The sequence below is a fragment of the Giraffa tippelskirchi genome, chromosome 10, assembly GCF_054371585.1.
Source record: "Giraffa tippelskirchi isolate mGirTip1 chromosome 10, T2T-mGirTip1v1.2.pri, whole genome shotgun sequence".
Classification (NCBI taxonomy): Eukaryota; Metazoa; Chordata; class Mammalia; order Artiodactyla; family Giraffidae; genus Giraffa; species Giraffa tippelskirchi.
In genome coordinates, this window is record NC_137284.1 from 96,649,374 (window position 1) to 96,667,158 (window position 17,785).

The following is a 17,785-nucleotide window of genomic DNA, read 5'->3' on the forward strand; positions in this document are numbered from 1 at the left end:
TGCAGAAATACTAAAACATATGTGTCTTAATAAGGAAAATGGCAAATAAGTTTAAGCTATTAAGACACAGATTTTCAGGAAACCTTTTTTCAGGAAATCTTTTTTCCCCAGATTTCTTTAGTCTGTAAAGTTTTCCATGTATTTTTCCCCTTCCATATATTCATTTGTGAATTTATTTATTCAGCACTCCAGTGCTCCAGGATCTTATAAAGAAAAACAAACAGGTAAACAGTTTCATTAGAAATACACTGTTGTTTGTAAGGCAAATTCAAACTGCTTTGGTGTTGGATAATTTCTCTTACTCCGAAACAACCTTGGGAAAAGTAGCCTATCCATAGAAACACTTAGGCTTTGTTCAGGGTCTTCAGCTCTGTGCCGGGTAGAGTTGTGTGTGATTCCTGGGAGCCTGGGTCCTAACTGTGAACCCTGTCTTGGAAGGTGGATGTCTAAGCTGTGGAATGCTGTCATTGCACCCAGAGTTCAAGAAGCAATATTGTCAAGAGCCTCTGTGAAAAGACAACCCGGCCTTGGGCAAACAACTAAAAACCCTAGCCAAGGGCAGCAGGCCGTGGTTAGAGCTGCTCTCAGCATTTTGCTTAATAAAGCTGTTCTGCATGGCTGTCCCCTCCAGAGAGCAGGTATGTGGGTATATGCTGGGAGGAGAGGAAATTCACTCTTTTTTTTTTTTTATAAATTTATTTATTTTAGTTGGGGGCTAATTACTTTACAATATTGTAATAGTTTTTGCCATACATTGACATGAATCAGCCATGGGTTTACATGTGTTCCCCTTCCTGGACCCCCCACCCACCTCCCTCCCCATCCCATCCCTCTGGGTCATCCCATTGCCCCGGCCCTGAGCCCTTGTCTCATGCATCGAACATGGAATGGTGTTCTGTTTCACATATGATAATATACATGTTTCAATGTTATTCTCCCAGAACGTCCCACCCTCACCTTCTCCCTCAGAGTCCATAAAATTGTTCTATGCATCTGTGTCTCATATTCTGTCTCGCATGTAGGGTTATCGTTACCATCTTTCAAATTCCATATATATGCATTAGTATACTGTATTGTTGTTTTTCTTTCTAGCTTACTTCACTCTGTATAATGGGCTCCAGTTTCATCCATCTCAATAGAACCGATTCAAATGTATTTTTTTTAATGGCTGAGTAATATTCCATTGTGTATATGTACCACAGCTTCCTTATCCATTCGTCTGCTGATGGACATCTAGGTTGCTTCCATGTCCTGGCTATTGTAAACAGTGCTGCGATGAACATTGGGGTACACGCGTCTCTTTCAATTCTGGTTTCCTCGGTGTATATGCCCAGCAGTGGGATTGCTGGGTCATATGGCAGTTCTATTCCCAGTTTTTTAAGGAATCTCCACACTGTTCTCCATAGTGGCTGTACTAGTTTTCATTCCCACCAACATTGTAAGAGGGTTTCCTTTTCTCCACACCCTCTCCAGCATTTATTGCTTGTAGACTTTTGGATAGCAGCCATTCTGACTGGTGTGAAATGATACCTCATTGTGGTTTTGATTTGCATTTCTCTAATAATGAGTGATGTTGAGCATCTTTTCAGGTGTTTGTTAGCCATCTGTATGTCTTCTTTGGAGAAATGTCTGTTTAGTTCTTTGGCCCATTTTTTGATTGGGTCGTTTATTTTTCTGGAATTCAGCTGCAGAAGTTGCTTGTATATTTTTGAGATTAATTGTTTGTCTGTTGCTTCATTTGCTATTATTTTCTCCCATTCTGAAGGCTGTCTTTTCACCTTGCTTATAGTTTCCTTTGTTGTGCAAAAGCTTTTAATTTTAATTAGGTCCCATTTGTTTATTTTTGCTTTTATTTCCAATATTCTGGGAGGTGGGTCATGGAGGATCCTGCTGTGATTTATGTCGGAGAGTGTTTTGCCTATGTTTTCCTCTAGGAGTTTTATAGTTTCTGGTCTTACGTTGAGATCTTTAATCCATTTTGAGTTTATTTTTGTGTACGGTGTTAGGAAGTGTTCTAGTTTCATTCTTTTACAAGTGGTTGACCAGTTTTCCCAGCACCACTTGTTAAAGAGATTGTCTTTTCTCCATTGTATATTCTTGCCTCCTTTGTCGAAGATAAGGTGTCCATATGTGCGTGGGTTTATCTCTGGGCTTTCTATTTTGTTCCATTGATCTATATTTCTATCTTTGTGCCAGTACCATACTGTCTTGATGACTGTGGCTTTGTAGTAGAGCCTGAAGTCAGGCAGGTTGATTCCTCCAGTTCCATTCTTCTTCCTCAAGGTTGCTTTGGCTATTCGAGGTTTCTTATATTTCCATACAAATTGTGAGATGATTTGTTCTAGTTCTGTGAAAAATACCATTGGTAGCTTGATAGGGATTGCATTGAATCTATAGATTGCTTTGGGTAGTATACTCATTTTCACTATATTAATTCTTCCAGTCCATGAACACGGTATATTTCTCCATCTGTTTGTGTCCTCTTTGATTTCTTTCATCAGTGTTTTATAGTTTTCTATATATAAGTCTTTTGTTTCTTTAGGTAGATATATCCCTAAGTATTTTATTCTTTTTGTTGCAATGGTGAATGGTATTGTTTCCTTAATTTCTCTTTCTGTTTTCTCATTATTGGAGTATAGGAATGCAAGGGATTTCTGTGTGTTAATTTTATATCCTGCAACTTTACTATATTCATTGATTAACTCTAGTAATTTTCTAGTAGAGTCTTTAGGGTTTTCTATGTAGAGGATCATGTCATCTGCAAACAGTGAGAGTTTTACTTCTTCTTTTCCTATCTGTATTCCTTTTATTTCTTTTTCAGCTCTGATTGCTGTGGCCAAAACTTCCAAAACTATGTTGAATAGTAGTGGTTACATAATGCTTGCTTGAACTGGCTTTTAGGGAACTCTGTTTTCTCTCTTTGTAACGAGTAAGATTATCTCCATGTAATGGATGTTGCACAGCACTGCTTTAAAACTAACTCACTTGCTCTCTCTTAATTACTGGCTCATGTTTAAATACCAGATTTCAAAGTAATGTTCTCTGGTTGACAAACGCCTGCTTGGGTATGATAGGCCCCTGATTTTGAAGAGGCTATTTCTTTAAGTGTTAGAAATGTTGAATTTTCCTTGACTCTGTGCAACTGCGCTCTTTCTTCTGTCCTTCTGGCAAATGTGGTTTATGTTGTTTCAGAGCTGGACCAGCATACAGCTGATTTCAAAGGAGGAAGCTTCCCTCTGTCCATAGTTTCAAGTTACAGCAGTTGCAGCAAGAAGAAAGAGAGCGGTGCCTGGAGAAAGGTGAGCACCAGTCCTCGGAAGAAGTCTGGCCGGTTCTCTTCACCCCCCTGGAACAAGCCGGACTTGAGTGAAGAAGGTAAGGGGGGCAGGCATGAGACATGTGTACCCATGAGGTGGTTTCTGAATGCCAATGTGCTTTATGTTTATCACTATGCATTCAACAAAGCAAAATTTTGAGGATTTCGGTGTGTATTTTCATGGAATAAAGCATGTGATAGGTACATTGCACAAATAGTTGAGAGCCCCCTACCTGAAAAAACAACCATTCATACTAGAATTCTGAAATTAAAGTTATCTTAACCATGTTAATGATCATCTGCTTTTCAGCAATTTGACTTTCTTGGGATCCACACAGTTATATTTATGTAATAAAAGCTGACACATAAAAAGAAAGAAATATGCAAATGTGCATTCAGAAATGAACCTTAAACTTTTAGAAGTATGTGTTATTTGATTATAGACATATTTAATACCAGTTTAAGGTGTTTATAAGTGAGTCAGCTTTACATATTTCTTCCTACATGAGATGTATGCCATGCACCAAGTTATCTTCTAAACACTAGAAATAGAGCAGTGAAAACAGTAGATAAAACTCCCTCCCCCACAGAGTTTCATTCTAATAAATTATTAGACCTATTCCTTTTGGCTTTGATATTAGGATAATCAGTTGTACAAATCTTAAACATCCTCTCTCAGTTCAGTTCAGTTGCTCAGTCATGTCCGACTCTTTGTGACCCCATGGACTGCAGCCCATCAGGCCTCCGTGTCCATCACCAACTCCCGGAGCTTCCTCAAACTCATGTCCATTGAGTCGGTGATGCCATCCAACCATCTCATCCTCTGTTGTTCCCTTCACCTCCCACCTTCAATCATTCCCAGCATCAGGGTCTTTTCAAATGAATCAGTTCTTTGCATCAGGTAGCTAAAGTATAGCTTCAGCATCAGTCCTTGCAATGCATATTCAGGACTGATTTCCTTTAGGATGGACTTGTTGGATCACCTTGCTGTCCAAAGGACTCTCAAGAATCTTCTCCAACACCACAGTTCAAAAGCATCAATTCTTTGGTGCTCAGCTTTCTTTATAGTCCAACTCTCACATCCATACATGACTACTGGAAAAACCATAGCTTTGACTAGATGGACCTTTGTTGACAAAGTAATGTCTCTGCTTTTTAATATGCTCTCTAGGTTGGTCATAACTTTCTTCCAAGGAGCAAGTGTCTTTTCATTTCATGGCTGCAGTCACCATCTGCAGTGACTTTGAGGCCCAAGAAAATAAACTCTGTCACTGTTTCCCTATCTATTTGCCATGAAGTGATGGGACCAGATGCCATGATCTTAGTTTTCTGAATGTTGAGTTTTAAGCCAGCTTTTTCACTCTCCTCTTTCACTTTCATCAAGAGGCTCTTTAGTTCTTCACTTTCTGTCATAAGGGTGGTATCATCTGTTTATCTGAGGTTATTGATATTTCTCCTGGCAATCTTGATTCCAGCTTGTGCTTCATCCAGTCTGGCATTTCTCATGATGTACTCTGCATGTAAGTTAAACAAGCAGGGTGACAATATATAGCCTTGATACACTCCTTTCCCGATTTGGAACCAGTCTGTTGTTCCATGTCCAGTCCTGTTGCTTCTTAACCTTCATACAGGTTTCTCAGGAGGCAGGTCAGGTGGTCTGTTATTCCCATCATGTCTTTCAGAATTTTCCACAGTTTGCTGTGACCCACACAGTCAAAGGCTTTTGCATAGTCAATAAAGCAGAAATAGATGTTTTTCTGGAACTCTCTTGCTTTTTTGATGATCCAACGGATGTTGGCAATTTGATCTCTGGTTCTTCTGCCTTTTCAGCTTGAACATGTGGAAGTTCATCATTCACGCATTGTTGAAGCCTGGCTCGGAGAATTTTGAGCATTACTTTACTAGCATGAGAGATGAGTGCAATTGTGCGGTAGTTTGAGCATTCTTTGGCATTGCCTTTCTTTGGGATTGGAATGAAAACTGACCTTTTCCAGTTCTGTAGCCACTGCTGAGTTTTCCAAATTTGCTGGCATATTGAGTGCAGCACTTTCACAGCATCATCTTTTAGTATTTGAAATAGCGCAACTGGAATTCCATCACCTCCACTAGCTCTGTTCGTATCCTCCCCTAAAAGATATCATATTTGAGTAAGAATGAAAAGATGATATTCCAACCTCATATGCATTATGGATTTCTGATACATGTAATTAACTTTACGTCTTCAGGAGGCCCTTGTACCCCACACTGTTCTAAATGGCAATTCACTCCAGTATTCTTGCCTGGAGAATCCCATGGACAGAGTAGCCTGGCGGGGTGCAGTCTATAGGGTCGCAAAGAGTCGGACATGACTGAAGTAACTTAGGCACGAACATATGGCAGCTTTACAGCAGTGGGGTTCCTAAGTGAAAGGAATATGATGTCTAAAATCCTAGATTTCTTAAAACAGAAACAGTTGCTTTTGTTACCATATTTTTCATATAGAAGATTGTATTGATTTTTAATAAAAACTAATGTGATTTTAGCTATATCAATACATGACAGAGCTGTGCGATTACCCGAAGTATGTGATCATAAGTTGTGACTTAAAGTCACGTAAGTAATAAGTTTTAAAGTAATTGAATGGATAGTCACTGAAAAAAATACATAAACTCTCATTGTAAAGGTAAGTTTTATTTATAATAGGATACATTCTTATCTCCAAGGCTTGCCCTTACTTCCTAAAGTTAGAGTGTTTGCTTCAGGGAGTAAAGTCATTACACTGTAGCCCCCCCAATAGAGCAAAGAGACTCCCTCAGCTGGCTTTGTGTACCAAGGATTATACCTGTTTATCCTTTGAAAGTATCCAAAAGAGCTCAGCGATGAGGACGGTCATCTCCATTTACAGATGGCAAAACTGAGACTCAGATCCCCTTGATCACCTGCTCCAAACCACTTCTCCTACAAACAGGCGGTTCTGCAATCCATGTTTTTGTTTCTTACGAGTCCAGTGCTGTTTTCTTCAGTCTGTGCCACTCACAATAATCCTGGTACTCAAATAAGGACACCTATGCAGGCTCTTCACTGTATCACTTCCAGATTCATTAGAATTCCTGTAGGATTCAGGACCAACTGCTTTCCTGAGCTAAGTGAGTACCTAAACAATAAGCATTGTCAATAGATATTACAATACTGTAGAGCTGTCAGACAAAATCCATAAAATGAATATGAACTTAAAACAGTATTATGGAGATAAATCTAACTTGGAAATATATATTTAGCAAAAAGTTGAATTACAAATGATTTTAAATTTATATTTGTAATATTTATTAGTTGCAGAACTAGTGGATATATCAAATGTTCTTTCAAACATGAAAACTTAATTGAAAGGTGAATAAAATTATATGCAACCATAGTTTGATATCAACATAGAGATTTATCAAATGCATTGGCCAGGGTTTAGGTGAATGAACCACTGGTTGGTTAACAACCAAAGGTCGATATGCCTCTAGTTTTAATTTTTTTTTTTTTATAATAGTCACCTTGCCCAATAATTACACTTCATACAAAATTATTACAACAATGTTTGGGTTGATATTTTGGGGCATCATTATTTTAAAAAATAGCAAAATAGAACTCTCTTGCATTCCATGCAGACCACTAGGGAAGCTCATAAAATTTGTTAAAGACACAGCCCTTTTCTGTCCTGACCTAAACCAAGCTGAGATGATGGTCGCTGCTTCTGGAGGGCAGAGTCCAAGCTTAGGCACTTCCATGCTAATTAATTAGGGGAAAGCTACTAGTTAATGCTTTCTGACAGTAAGGACAAAAATGTGGATGAGGAAACGTAGAGACCGTCTGATGATCCGCTTTTAATCAGGAGATACCAAATTTGACAGACTTCTCAAAATCATTATTTAATCTATGCTAGCACCATTCATACAATTTTAGAATCCACTCAGAAGCAGCTGTATTAATGCATTTATAAAATGTAGAGTATTATAGAAATAGACATTTTGAGTCTAAAATGGTTTAGTGTTTCTCAAACTTTTGACCATAAGCCACAGTGAGAAATGTATATTAAAGCCTGACCAGTACACACAGACCTATGCATGTCTCTGTAAATGGATACCAATTTATATATTTACTACATATAAGCTGTGCAATCTGGTGTTTCCTATTCTCTTTGTTTTTGCAGTTAGAAAAACATGGGTATGATATGCTGTGACTTTTTATTTACTTTTCCTGTTTAGTTTTCTGTAAAACGCAAAGGAATCAAAAGTTAAGTTTCTACACCGCTAAAGCCACCCGCACTGTAATACATCATGGGGCCCACACATCAAAAACTGTGTTGGGTCTACACAGTCAGGATCCCTTGGAAGGCAAACAAAGGGAGATAAAGGGATTACCATCTTCAAAAGGCAGGTATTAACTGTCTTTTAGGCACTTGGAGAACAAAGGCCTAAGGTTGTGGGGACTTGCCTGGTTAGAATAGGATCCATTGATGAAAGCGGAGCTGAGGATTCCTGAATTGAGCCTCAGGTGGTGTGAGTTGTACTGATTTTAGTCATAAATATACATGAGGTTGTTGGTCATTCCCTAGGCTTCCACAGGGCCTCAAGAGATGGATTTAATCCAAAAACAATATGAAAATACATCAGAGTCTAGAGACTATTTCTTTTAAATAGATGCACAGGGACATTCTTTGGAAATGACTACATTTATTTCTTTAAACAGGTATCAAAAGTAACACTATATTACAGCTGAATTGTAACAGGAATGCTTCGCTGTCAAACCAAAAGTAAGTTTCCCTTGCAGATTTAACTCACAACAAACAGTACACATTCTCATTGTGTGTGTGCTAAGTCACCACAGTCATGTCCAACTCTTTGCGACCCCATGGACTGTAGCCTGCCAGGCTCATCTCTCCATCGGATTCTCCAGAAAAGAATACTGGAGTGGGTTGCCCTGCTCTCAGGGGATCTTCCAGACCCAGCAATCGAACCCTCATCTCTTATGTCTCTTGCATTGGCAGGTGGGTTCTTTACCACTAGTGCCGCCTGGGAAGCATTAGTCTGTGCAATATTATTCTGCTAATATAATTTTTTAACAAGCAGTAGAGGTAATTCAAATGCTAGTATTAAGCTGAAATCAAATGAATGAAATCTAAAAAAATATAAAGCCTATTTTGCTTTTAGTTTGATGAAAGATTAGAAATATCATTGACTTCATTTTGTATCAAATTTGATAGCTATTATTAATACAGTTCACAAAGATATAGTAAAATCCTGTATTTGAGATTTTAAACAGGCTTTAGAAGACTGATGATTTTAATGATAGAGTTACAGAAACAAAACATGACTTACTTTTTTTCTGATGCTGCTCCTGGTGAATTGTCGATTTTGCTTCCAAATTTGTAACCTGAAATAAAGATTTATCATAGAATAAAAATGCTTAGCTAATTTGTAAACAGGTCCCTAGCATAGCCAATAAGTTGTGTACCCTGTAACTTGGCAGGTGACATTTAGGATCCTGGTTCACAGAATTACAAGAGGGGTAGGGGTCAATGAATCTGTGTCACATGCTTGTTTGTGTTAGCCCACTGTTAGATCTTTTGTATTCAACAGCCTATATAGTACTTGTAATAACTCTATGATGCAGCATAAGGAATTTGATAGAAGGGAACCCAGGAACTCAGGTGTTGAGGACAAAAAGAAAACCCGAGCCATGGTCACGTTGCTAATAAAAAGTGATAAATTCACATTTACTCCATTGTCACACTGCCCCCTACACGAGCGTGTTTTGTGTCATTCTTGGGGACAGAGAAGGAAAGGAAAGAGTAAGAAGTTTGGAATGTTGTAAGTCAAAGTGGATTTCTTTGTGTAATAAAATTTTATCCTATTGAGAATTCTGACTGGGAGTTACCAAAATCAGATGGGAATGGGTTGTTGTATAAAGTGACATTTATGGATACCTTTAAAGGATGTTAAAAACTTTTTTGCTTCACAAATCCCCCAGAAAGGTGTGGGGTCTAGGTTTCCATATTGGAAGTTGAATGGTTGCTCTGGGTTTGAAAAACTCTTTTCTGAACTCTGTGGTAGGTCGTTAGAGAATGATCTGTCATTGACATTGAATCTGGATCAAAGACTCTCTCTGGGTTCGGATGATGAAGCAGATCTTGTCAAGGAACTTCAGAGCCTGTGCTCCAGCAAATCTGAATCTGATATAAGCAAGGTAAGCAGGACACAGCGGGGAGTGCATTGACTAGCTCCCCTAGCAGCAGACAGACTTCTGGGAGCCACATCATAGCTCTTTCCCTGAGAGAAACCCCTTATCGAATAGTATGATTAATGCTCCAAATCAAAACTTCCATTACCTTGCTTAGAAAAGTCCTTCCTTCTAAAAAAAAAAAACCAAAAAAAAAAAAAAACCCCAAAAAACACCAATTATACAAGGGAGCTCTATTTAGCACAGCTTCTCTGAAAAAACCCAAAGTGAAAGTTGCATGTGTTAATTGTGTTACCACAAATTAAACCAATACCACCTTTTCATTTCCATCTTCCTAACTCTGGCCATCACCAATCAGTAAGAAGCATGACAGCAGACTTGCATTCTGCAGAGAGGAACAACTTTACTTACAAAATAAGAAAAACAAGTGGCCTGTGTAATTTGTTAAAACTGAAATTTGAGATCCAAAGATGGAAATCAGTGACCCAAAATCTTGAAGCATTAACAGCATCAAGTTCAACCTGTTTTTGCACTCTGATATCTGCAGCAAATTTTACCAGGCTTCCTTGATAAATGCCTTTTGCTTGAAAGGGAGCAAAAGAAGGTAGTTATAACTTGTGGAGGTTCTACCCAAAAACTCACCTGTTGTATTTGGACAGTCTACTAGGGATAAAGAACTCACTAGCTTATTTCTTGCTGGAAGTGAGTCAAAATAGTTAACCCTGGAAAAATAAGGTTACAATGAAAAATCTTGAAAATGTTATATCCTTTCATTTTGTGCCAAGTAATAATTTTTTTTTTAAATAGGGCTTATCTGGTTGTCTTCTTTTGACTTTAAAAGACTCTTTTTCCTTTGAAACTATGTCTCATGCATTTGCTGTTAGTTTCACATAAAGCTTTAAGTCCTTATGTGAGCATTTTAGAACCTAAGCTGCTGACAGTAAGACAAGGACCAAACTTCTCACCGTGGGTTTTCCACAGTGACTTTACGTCTTACCTTGAGTATGTCACAGTTTACCTGTGAAAATATGACTTGATAAATTGTGTATTTTCCAGATTGCTGATTCCAGGGATGATTTAAGGAGGTTTGATAGTTCAGGAAACAACCCTGTGTTTTCAGCAACTGTTAATAATCCAAGAATGCCAGTGTCACAAAAGGTAAGTGTCCCTTTTCCCTCCAAAATGGGACAAAGAAGGATTGTTGTAAAGTTGACTTCACAAACCTTTCAATGTGCACTACAAAGTTACTTTTACACTATAGCAGGTATGTAATCAAGGTTAGAAAAAAAGTACTGTTTGGCTAATAGCTTGAAGGAATCACATAGAAAAGCATTACTTTCCCCCCTTCTATTTGATGCAAAAAAACTGGATTCCATAATTTTGAGTGTCTCTTCTATTTGTTTTCACTAGTTTATGCCAAACCTAAAACTAATGTAACGTCTCTCTTCTTTGCTGTATTTTAAAATGGAACATTGAATTTCTTTTGAGCACCATTTTGGAAAACTGGGGTTAATTATAGCAAAGTGCTGAGTGATAACAGAAAAATCTTCTACACATACATAAAAATCTCCCTCTGATTTACTTGAACTTCCCATACCATGCATGTTTCAGAGACAGAATGTCCAATAGAAGAGCCAGGATTCCCACAGAGTTCCTTACCCTCTTGAAATAACTTTTATGATTGGTTAATAAATGCCAAGAGATGAGATGGCCCAGTATGGTACTAGTGAGTGAACAGAAACAATAAAAATACTTCTTACCCAGTAGTGCTCTTATGAGGAGGTCCACTTTGTAAGACGCATTTAATAATGTGTGGTTTGCTCACCAAGCTATGTCCACTGTGGTTCATGTCCCCTCACATGGCAGCTGACACAGACCTGTGGGGAGAGGGAGTGCAAAGAGCAGGATTAAACATCGCAGTGAAACAATCCCATTATTAATCCTCCTCTGATGGCCAGACAGCTCTGGACTCCCGTCCCCTGCTCTCTCACGGCTGCAGGAGGTTTCAGTCCTGACTAATTTTTTGGGAAGCTGTGTGAGCTGTGTGTGTTGGGGGAAATATTAACAAGGCTGAGGTCTTATATAGAAATATATAACATGACGATCTACAAAGAAGAGCATGACCTGTCTGGCTTACTCTGTATAGTATTTGTTCCTCTCTGCCATCACCCCCATTAGGAATGGCTTAGAAGTACAGCAAAAGCATAGTTGGGAGCAGATAAGAATGACCGAGGAGGTGACACCTGGGGTCCCTGCTGATACTTCTGGCTGGAATATATTTTTGTTCAGGTGCTGTCCCTGAACTATGGTTCAGAACACATTCCTTGGGCCTGCCTTCTATTTCTTTGTCCACCGGTTGTTTTCTGAGAAGCTGCCACCAGAGGGTGGTGTAGTACTCATTTGGCATTCGCCAGATTCCTGAACTCTTCACAGGCTCATGCCTTTTGTATCCTGATAAAGGCAGTGAGCATTTCTTGGTTAGATGCCCAGTTTCTTCTGTTATCAGGAAGTAATTCCCTTTAGGAGGAAAAGCTCTCTGTGTTAGCTGAAATCACTTTCTCCTATGTGGTCAGAGAGGGGCCTGTTAATCAGGCAGCATGTCAGCCAGCCTTCTTAAACAGAAAAGCCCATATTTACATAAATACATATTTAAATCATCAATAGACTATATAATAACAAATGTTTTCTTCTTATGGAGATGAAAATTCAGTCCCCTAAAGCAGAAATTCCCATGTTGGTTGCATCATGAAAACTATTTGAGGATTTTTTTTTAATCCCTTGTACCCGGACCACATGTACTAGAATTTCTGATATAATTGGTCTAAGGTACAACCTGGATGTTGGAGATTTTAAAAGCTCCTTGGTGACTCTCAATCAGGGCTTATACCTATTCTCTAACACATATCTTTGATCTATCATTCACATTTTCTACCCCATTTCTTTCCAAATTTATGTCCTTGAACTTCACGTAACTTATGTTGACATATAATTTACTATTTCAGACCATCCTCCCCATGTCCGTGTTCACCCTTCCTCCTTTCCCACTTCACCACTCACTTGAGTTCAGTTCTGCTGATGGGTAAACATGAAGGGGGACCCACCCAAGTGAACTCATGATCAGGGAAAACACTGTGAGGAAAAGGTCTTATGGAAGCATTGTGAGTCACACTTACCTATCCCACTGTTTCCTCATGGGCAAAGAGAGACCTGGGCCAGGTGATCAGAAGAGTTCAGAAGGACTGGAGGAATGCTAGCATGCAGTTTCCAAGAATTAAAGATCTTGAGCTCCCTAGTTACAGACTCATCACCAGGAAACAATTCACTACAGCAGAAGCTCCATTAGCGCAAGGATAGTGCCCTTTTACATTCTCTACTGTAAGCCAAGCACTGAGAACAGTGCTTGTCTGATAAACATTCAGAATATGTGAGTAATAGTCCAATTAGATCTAAAGGCAGAAAAATTCAGTGACACACTCGAGGTAAAAGCGTTGCATTGTAGAAGTGCTTACAAATAGTTGGTTGCAGTAGTCCAGTTTGATTTCCTCAGGCCTAAGACTTCATGCAACTTCTGTTGACGAGGAGACTCCAGACTCAGGCACTAGTTTGACTGACTCCTGTATCTGGCATACCACAGAGGACCTAATGGAGATCAGACAGTACATCTATAGGACATTAAGCATTCAATTTCTCTCCTCCCCTGTCTCCCCACCCCCCGCCCGCCATGAGAACCTATGTTAAGGGAGAAACTCATACATGCTTGTACAGGGACAGACAGGAAGAAGTTAGTACCGATCACAGAAGTTTGGAACAAAGTCAGATTAAGCTATTCTGTTTTCCTTTCTTACAGGTCAGTCCTCTCAGCAGCCATCGAACGACAGAATGCAGCAACAGTAAATCAAAGACTGAGTTGGGTGTTTCAAGAGTTAAATCTTTTCTTCCTGTTCCTAGAAGTAAAGTCACCCAGTGTTCCCAGAACACCAAAAGAAGCAGCAGCAGCAGTAATACAAGGCAAATAGAAATAAACAACAACTCAAGAGATTTGGAACCTACGCAAAAATGAACAAGTGGAAAAATCTAACAAATAGGCCTGCCTACAGTATTCTCATTCTTCTGTATATTTCACAGAAACCAAGGACAACAAGATGTAAATACCTTTAAATGAATCAAATGTTTTCACTGCAATATAAAGTATGAGTGCAGGACCACTATTCAATTTTTTGTAAAGAATGTATTTATAACCAACTTTTTTTTTTCGATTCTGTCAAATTGAACTGCAATACCAAGAAGTTATACCCACTTTTCAAGTAGTTTTATAATAGAAAAGTCATAGTAGTTTTACTCAATATGTTCAGGGGTATTAAAACAACTGTCTGTGTACTGTATATCTATACATATGTACATATGTACATTTAAGAAAGCTATGCATCATTGCATACTACATTAAAAATGTGTACAGCATTGGCTTAGGTAACACGTATCATTTTAAAGAGATCATAATTTTATGTTCACTTGATGAGAAACGACTAGAATGGGGCAATAACAAATCATTTCTAAACACTTTTCTTAAAAGCCATATTAAGTATTTTGCCTGTTAAACTCTAGTTTTGAGTTTTAAAACTTTTACTGGTTGCATCATGTATATTTATGCTTATGAGTTTGCATTATGACTCCTGTAAATATGAACTTATATAATGCAATAAAAGTGTTATCTTTCTTACAAAAGTTTTGTACCTAAGTGGATATAAAAAAGAATAACTGTAAATGCTTCAATAAATAAGTTAACTCTCTCTTCTAGTGGCACAATTGATATTTTCTAGACTTTCTTCTCAAATTACTAATGAAATGACATAACTCAAAGTTATATGCCTTGCCACCAAATAAAATATTGAATTAGTGAAATAACTTTGTTGTAGTTTTTATCTATTGCTGTTAGTGGTTTATCCATGCAAAAGATAATTGTATTCAATTTAGAGCCATTTAAACTGGTCCTCCATGTTTGTATTTCAGGAGCTATTCAGAGAAGGACTTTGGTTACAAAGTATTAGTTGGTTTAAACTAAAATAAACATTTCAGTGGAGCTCTTGGAATGAGGTGCTCATTGAAAACAAATTTTTCATACTTCCAAAAAAAGTATAATTATATACCAACAATCATTCGCTTATCTTAGAGTATTTAAAGTCTAACCATTTTCTTGGCCAGAATGGTTATTTAAAGTATACACTATATTACATTTTGCAAGTATAAAACTATATTAGATTTTGCAAGTATCTTTAAAAAAAGATATAGTGAAGTGGAGGAAGAATGAAGGAAGAGATCGATTCCAGTACCTGTCCGCCCAGGCTTCCTCTCAGCCATCCTTGGGTGCACAGCATGGACCTCGTGACAGGAAGTGGAACCAGCGCGAGGGACGGAGGGTAAGCAAATGCAAGAAGGTAAAGTGGTTGTCTGAGGAGGCCTTACAAATAGCTGAGAATAGAAAAGAGGCACGAGGCAAAGGATACAGGGAAAGATACACCAACAGAAAGCAGAGTTCAAGAGAATAGCAAGGAGAGATAAGAAAGCCTTCCTAAGTGAACAGTGCAAAGAAATAGAGGAAAACAATAGAATGGGAAAGACTAGAGATCTGTTCAAGAAAATTGGAGATACAAAGGGGATACATCTTTCATGCAAAGATGGGAACAATAAAGGACAGAAAGGGTAAAGACCTAACAGAGACAGAAGATATTAAGAAGAGGTGCCAAGAATACACTGAAAAACTATACAAAAAGGTCTTAATGACCTGGATAACCACAACGGTGTGGTCACTTACCTAGAACCAAACATCCTAGAGTGTGAAGTCAAGTGGGCCTTAGGAAACATTACTATGAACAAAGCTAGTGGAGGTGATACAATTCCAGCTGAGTTATTTCAAATCCTAAAAGATGATGCTGTGAAAGTGCTGCATTAAATATGTCAGCAAATTTGGAAAACTCAGCAGTGGCCACAGGACTGGAAAAGGATAGTTTTTCATTCCAGTCCCAAAGAAGGCCAATGCCAAAAAACGTTCTAACTACCATACACCTGTGCTCATTTCACATGCTAGCAAGGTAATGCTCAAAATCCTTCAAGCTAGGCTTCAACAGTACACGAACTGAGAACTTCCAGATGCACAAGCTGGATTTAGAAAAGGCAGAGCAACCAGAAATAAAATTGCCAACAACTGCTGGATCATAAAAAAAGCAAGGGAATTACACACAAAAAAATCTACTTCCACTTCATTTACTACACGAAAGCCTTTGAGTGTGTGGACCACAACAAACTGTGGAAAATTCTTAAAGAGATGGGAATACCAGACCTCCTTACCTGCCTCCTGAGACATCTTTTTGCAGGTCAAGACACACAACAGTTAGGATTGGACATGGAACAATGGACTGGTTCAAAATTGGGAAAGGAGTAAGACAAGGTTGTATATTGTCACCCTGTTTATTTAACTTACATGTAGAGTACATTATGCAAAATGCCAGGCTGGATGACTCACAAGATTGAATCAAATTGCCTAGAGACATATCAACAGCCTTGGATATGCAGATGTTACCACTCTAATGGCAGAAAGTGAAGAGGAACTAAGGAGGCTCTTGATAAGGGTGAAACAGGAGAATGAAACAGCTGATTTAAAATTAAACATTCATAAAACTAAGGCCAAAGAATTGATGCTTTTGAATTGTGGTGCTGAAGAAGACTTTTGAGAATCCCCTGGACAGCAAGGAGATCAAATCAGTCAATCCTAAAGAAAATCAACCCCAAATATGCATTGGAAGGACCAATGCTGAAGCTGAAGCTCTAATACTTTGGCCACCTGATGCAAAGATCCAACTCACTGGAAAAGATTCTGAGTCTGGGAAAGATTGAAGGCAATAGGAGAAGGGGGTGACAGAGGACAAGATGGTTGGATGGCTTCACTGACTCAATGGACACGAGTTAGAGCAAACTCGGGGAGATAGTGAAGGACAGGGAAGCCTGGCGTGATGCAGTCCATGGGGTCGCAAAGAGTCAGACATGACTTAGTGACTGAACAACAACCAAAAGGTCTACAAATAAAAAATGCTGCATAGGGTATGGAGAAATGGGAACCTTCCTACACGGAATATGGGAATGTAAGTTGGTATGGCCACTACAGAAAACAGTATGGAAGTTCCTCAGACAACTAAAAATAGAATTACCAGATGATCCAGCAATCCTATTCCTGTTCATATATCCAGACAAAACTATAATTAAGACAGATACATGCACCTCCATGTTCATTACATTCACAACAGCCAAGGTATAGAAACAACCTAAATGTCCATCAGTAGATGAATGGACAAAGATGTGGTACATATATATAATGAAATACTACTCAGCCATAACAAAGAATGAAATAATGCCAATTGCAGCAACATGGACGGACCTAGCAATATCATACTAATTGAAGTCAAAACCGGTCACATAGAGAAAGACAAATACCATATATGACTCATATGTGAAATTTAAAATATGTCACAAATGAATCTATGATTTAGAAACAGACTGCAGACATAGAGAAGAGACTTGTGGTTGACTAGGAGGGGGGAAATTAGGGGATGGATGCAGCAGGAGGTTTGGGTTAGCAAATGTAAATTATTATATATATAGAATGGATAAACAAAAAGGCCCTACTGTAAAGTACAGAGAACTATACTCAATATTCTATGATAAACCATAATGTGAAAGAATAATAAAAAAGAAAATATGTATGTGTATATATATGACTGAATCACTTTGCTCACAGCAGAAATTAACACAACATTCTAAATCAACTATGTGTGTGTGTGTGTGTTAGTCACTCAGTCGTGTCCGACTCTTTGTGACCCCACAGACTGTAGCCCACCAGGCTCCGCTGTCCATGGAATTCTCCAGGCAAGAATACTGGAGTGGGTTGCCATTTCCTTCTCCATAAATCAACTAATTAAAAACAGAACTACTACATGATCCAGCAATTCCAATTCTGGGTATTTATCTAGAGGAAATGAAAATACTAACTCAAAAAGATGTCTGTACCTCCATGTTCACTGCAGCATTATTCACAATAGCCAAGCTATGGAAGTAACCTAAGTGTCCATCTATGGATGAATGAATCAAGGAAATGTGGTAGATATAACAATGAATATCATTCAGCCATAAAAAAGAAATAAATCTTGCCATTTCTGGCACCATAGATGGACCTTGGGGGCATTATGGTAAAGGGAATAAGTTGGAGAAGACAGATAT

At 38.4% G+C, this 17,785-nt stretch overlaps 1 protein-coding gene and 1 long non-coding RNA gene across 4 annotated transcripts in view; one reads left to right on the plus strand and one right to left on the minus strand.

The window, feature by feature from the left end:
• Positions 1-14,419, plus strand: part of CTTNBP2 (cortactin binding protein 2) — a 163,298-nt gene extending 148,879 nt beyond the window's left edge. For 2 of the 3 annotated variants that reach the window (XM_081537840.1, XM_081537838.1), the window contains exons 18-23: positions 439-638; positions 3,193-3,375; positions 8,030-8,093; positions 9,394-9,526; positions 10,577-10,678; positions 13,368-14,419. In XM_081537840.1, coding sequence (XP_081393966.1) covers positions 439-638; positions 3,193-3,375; positions 8,030-8,093; positions 9,394-9,526; positions 10,577-10,678; positions 13,368-13,580 — 895 coding nt within the window. In that variant the 3' untranslated portion in view covers positions 13,581-14,419. Of the gene's footprint in view, positions 1-438; positions 639-3,192; positions 3,376-8,029; positions 8,094-9,393; positions 9,527-10,576; positions 10,679-11,299; positions 11,303-13,367 lie in introns of all 3 variants that reach the window. The other variant, XM_081537839.1, reaches the window with a different exon arrangement.
• Positions 1-17,785, minus strand: part of LOC145524843 (uncharacterized) — a 61,399-nt gene that overhangs the window by 2,227 nt on the left and 41,387 nt on the right. Inside the window, exons 3-7 of the long non-coding RNA XR_014067878.1 lie at positions 13,030-13,159; positions 11,281-11,397; positions 10,163-10,242; positions 8,659-8,713; positions 6,138-6,449 (exon numbers count right to left, since the gene is read on the minus strand). This is a non-coding gene — a long non-coding RNA (uncharacterized LOC145524843). The remainder of the gene's footprint in view (positions 1-6,137; positions 6,450-8,658; positions 8,714-10,162; positions 10,243-11,280; positions 11,398-13,029; positions 13,160-17,785) is intronic.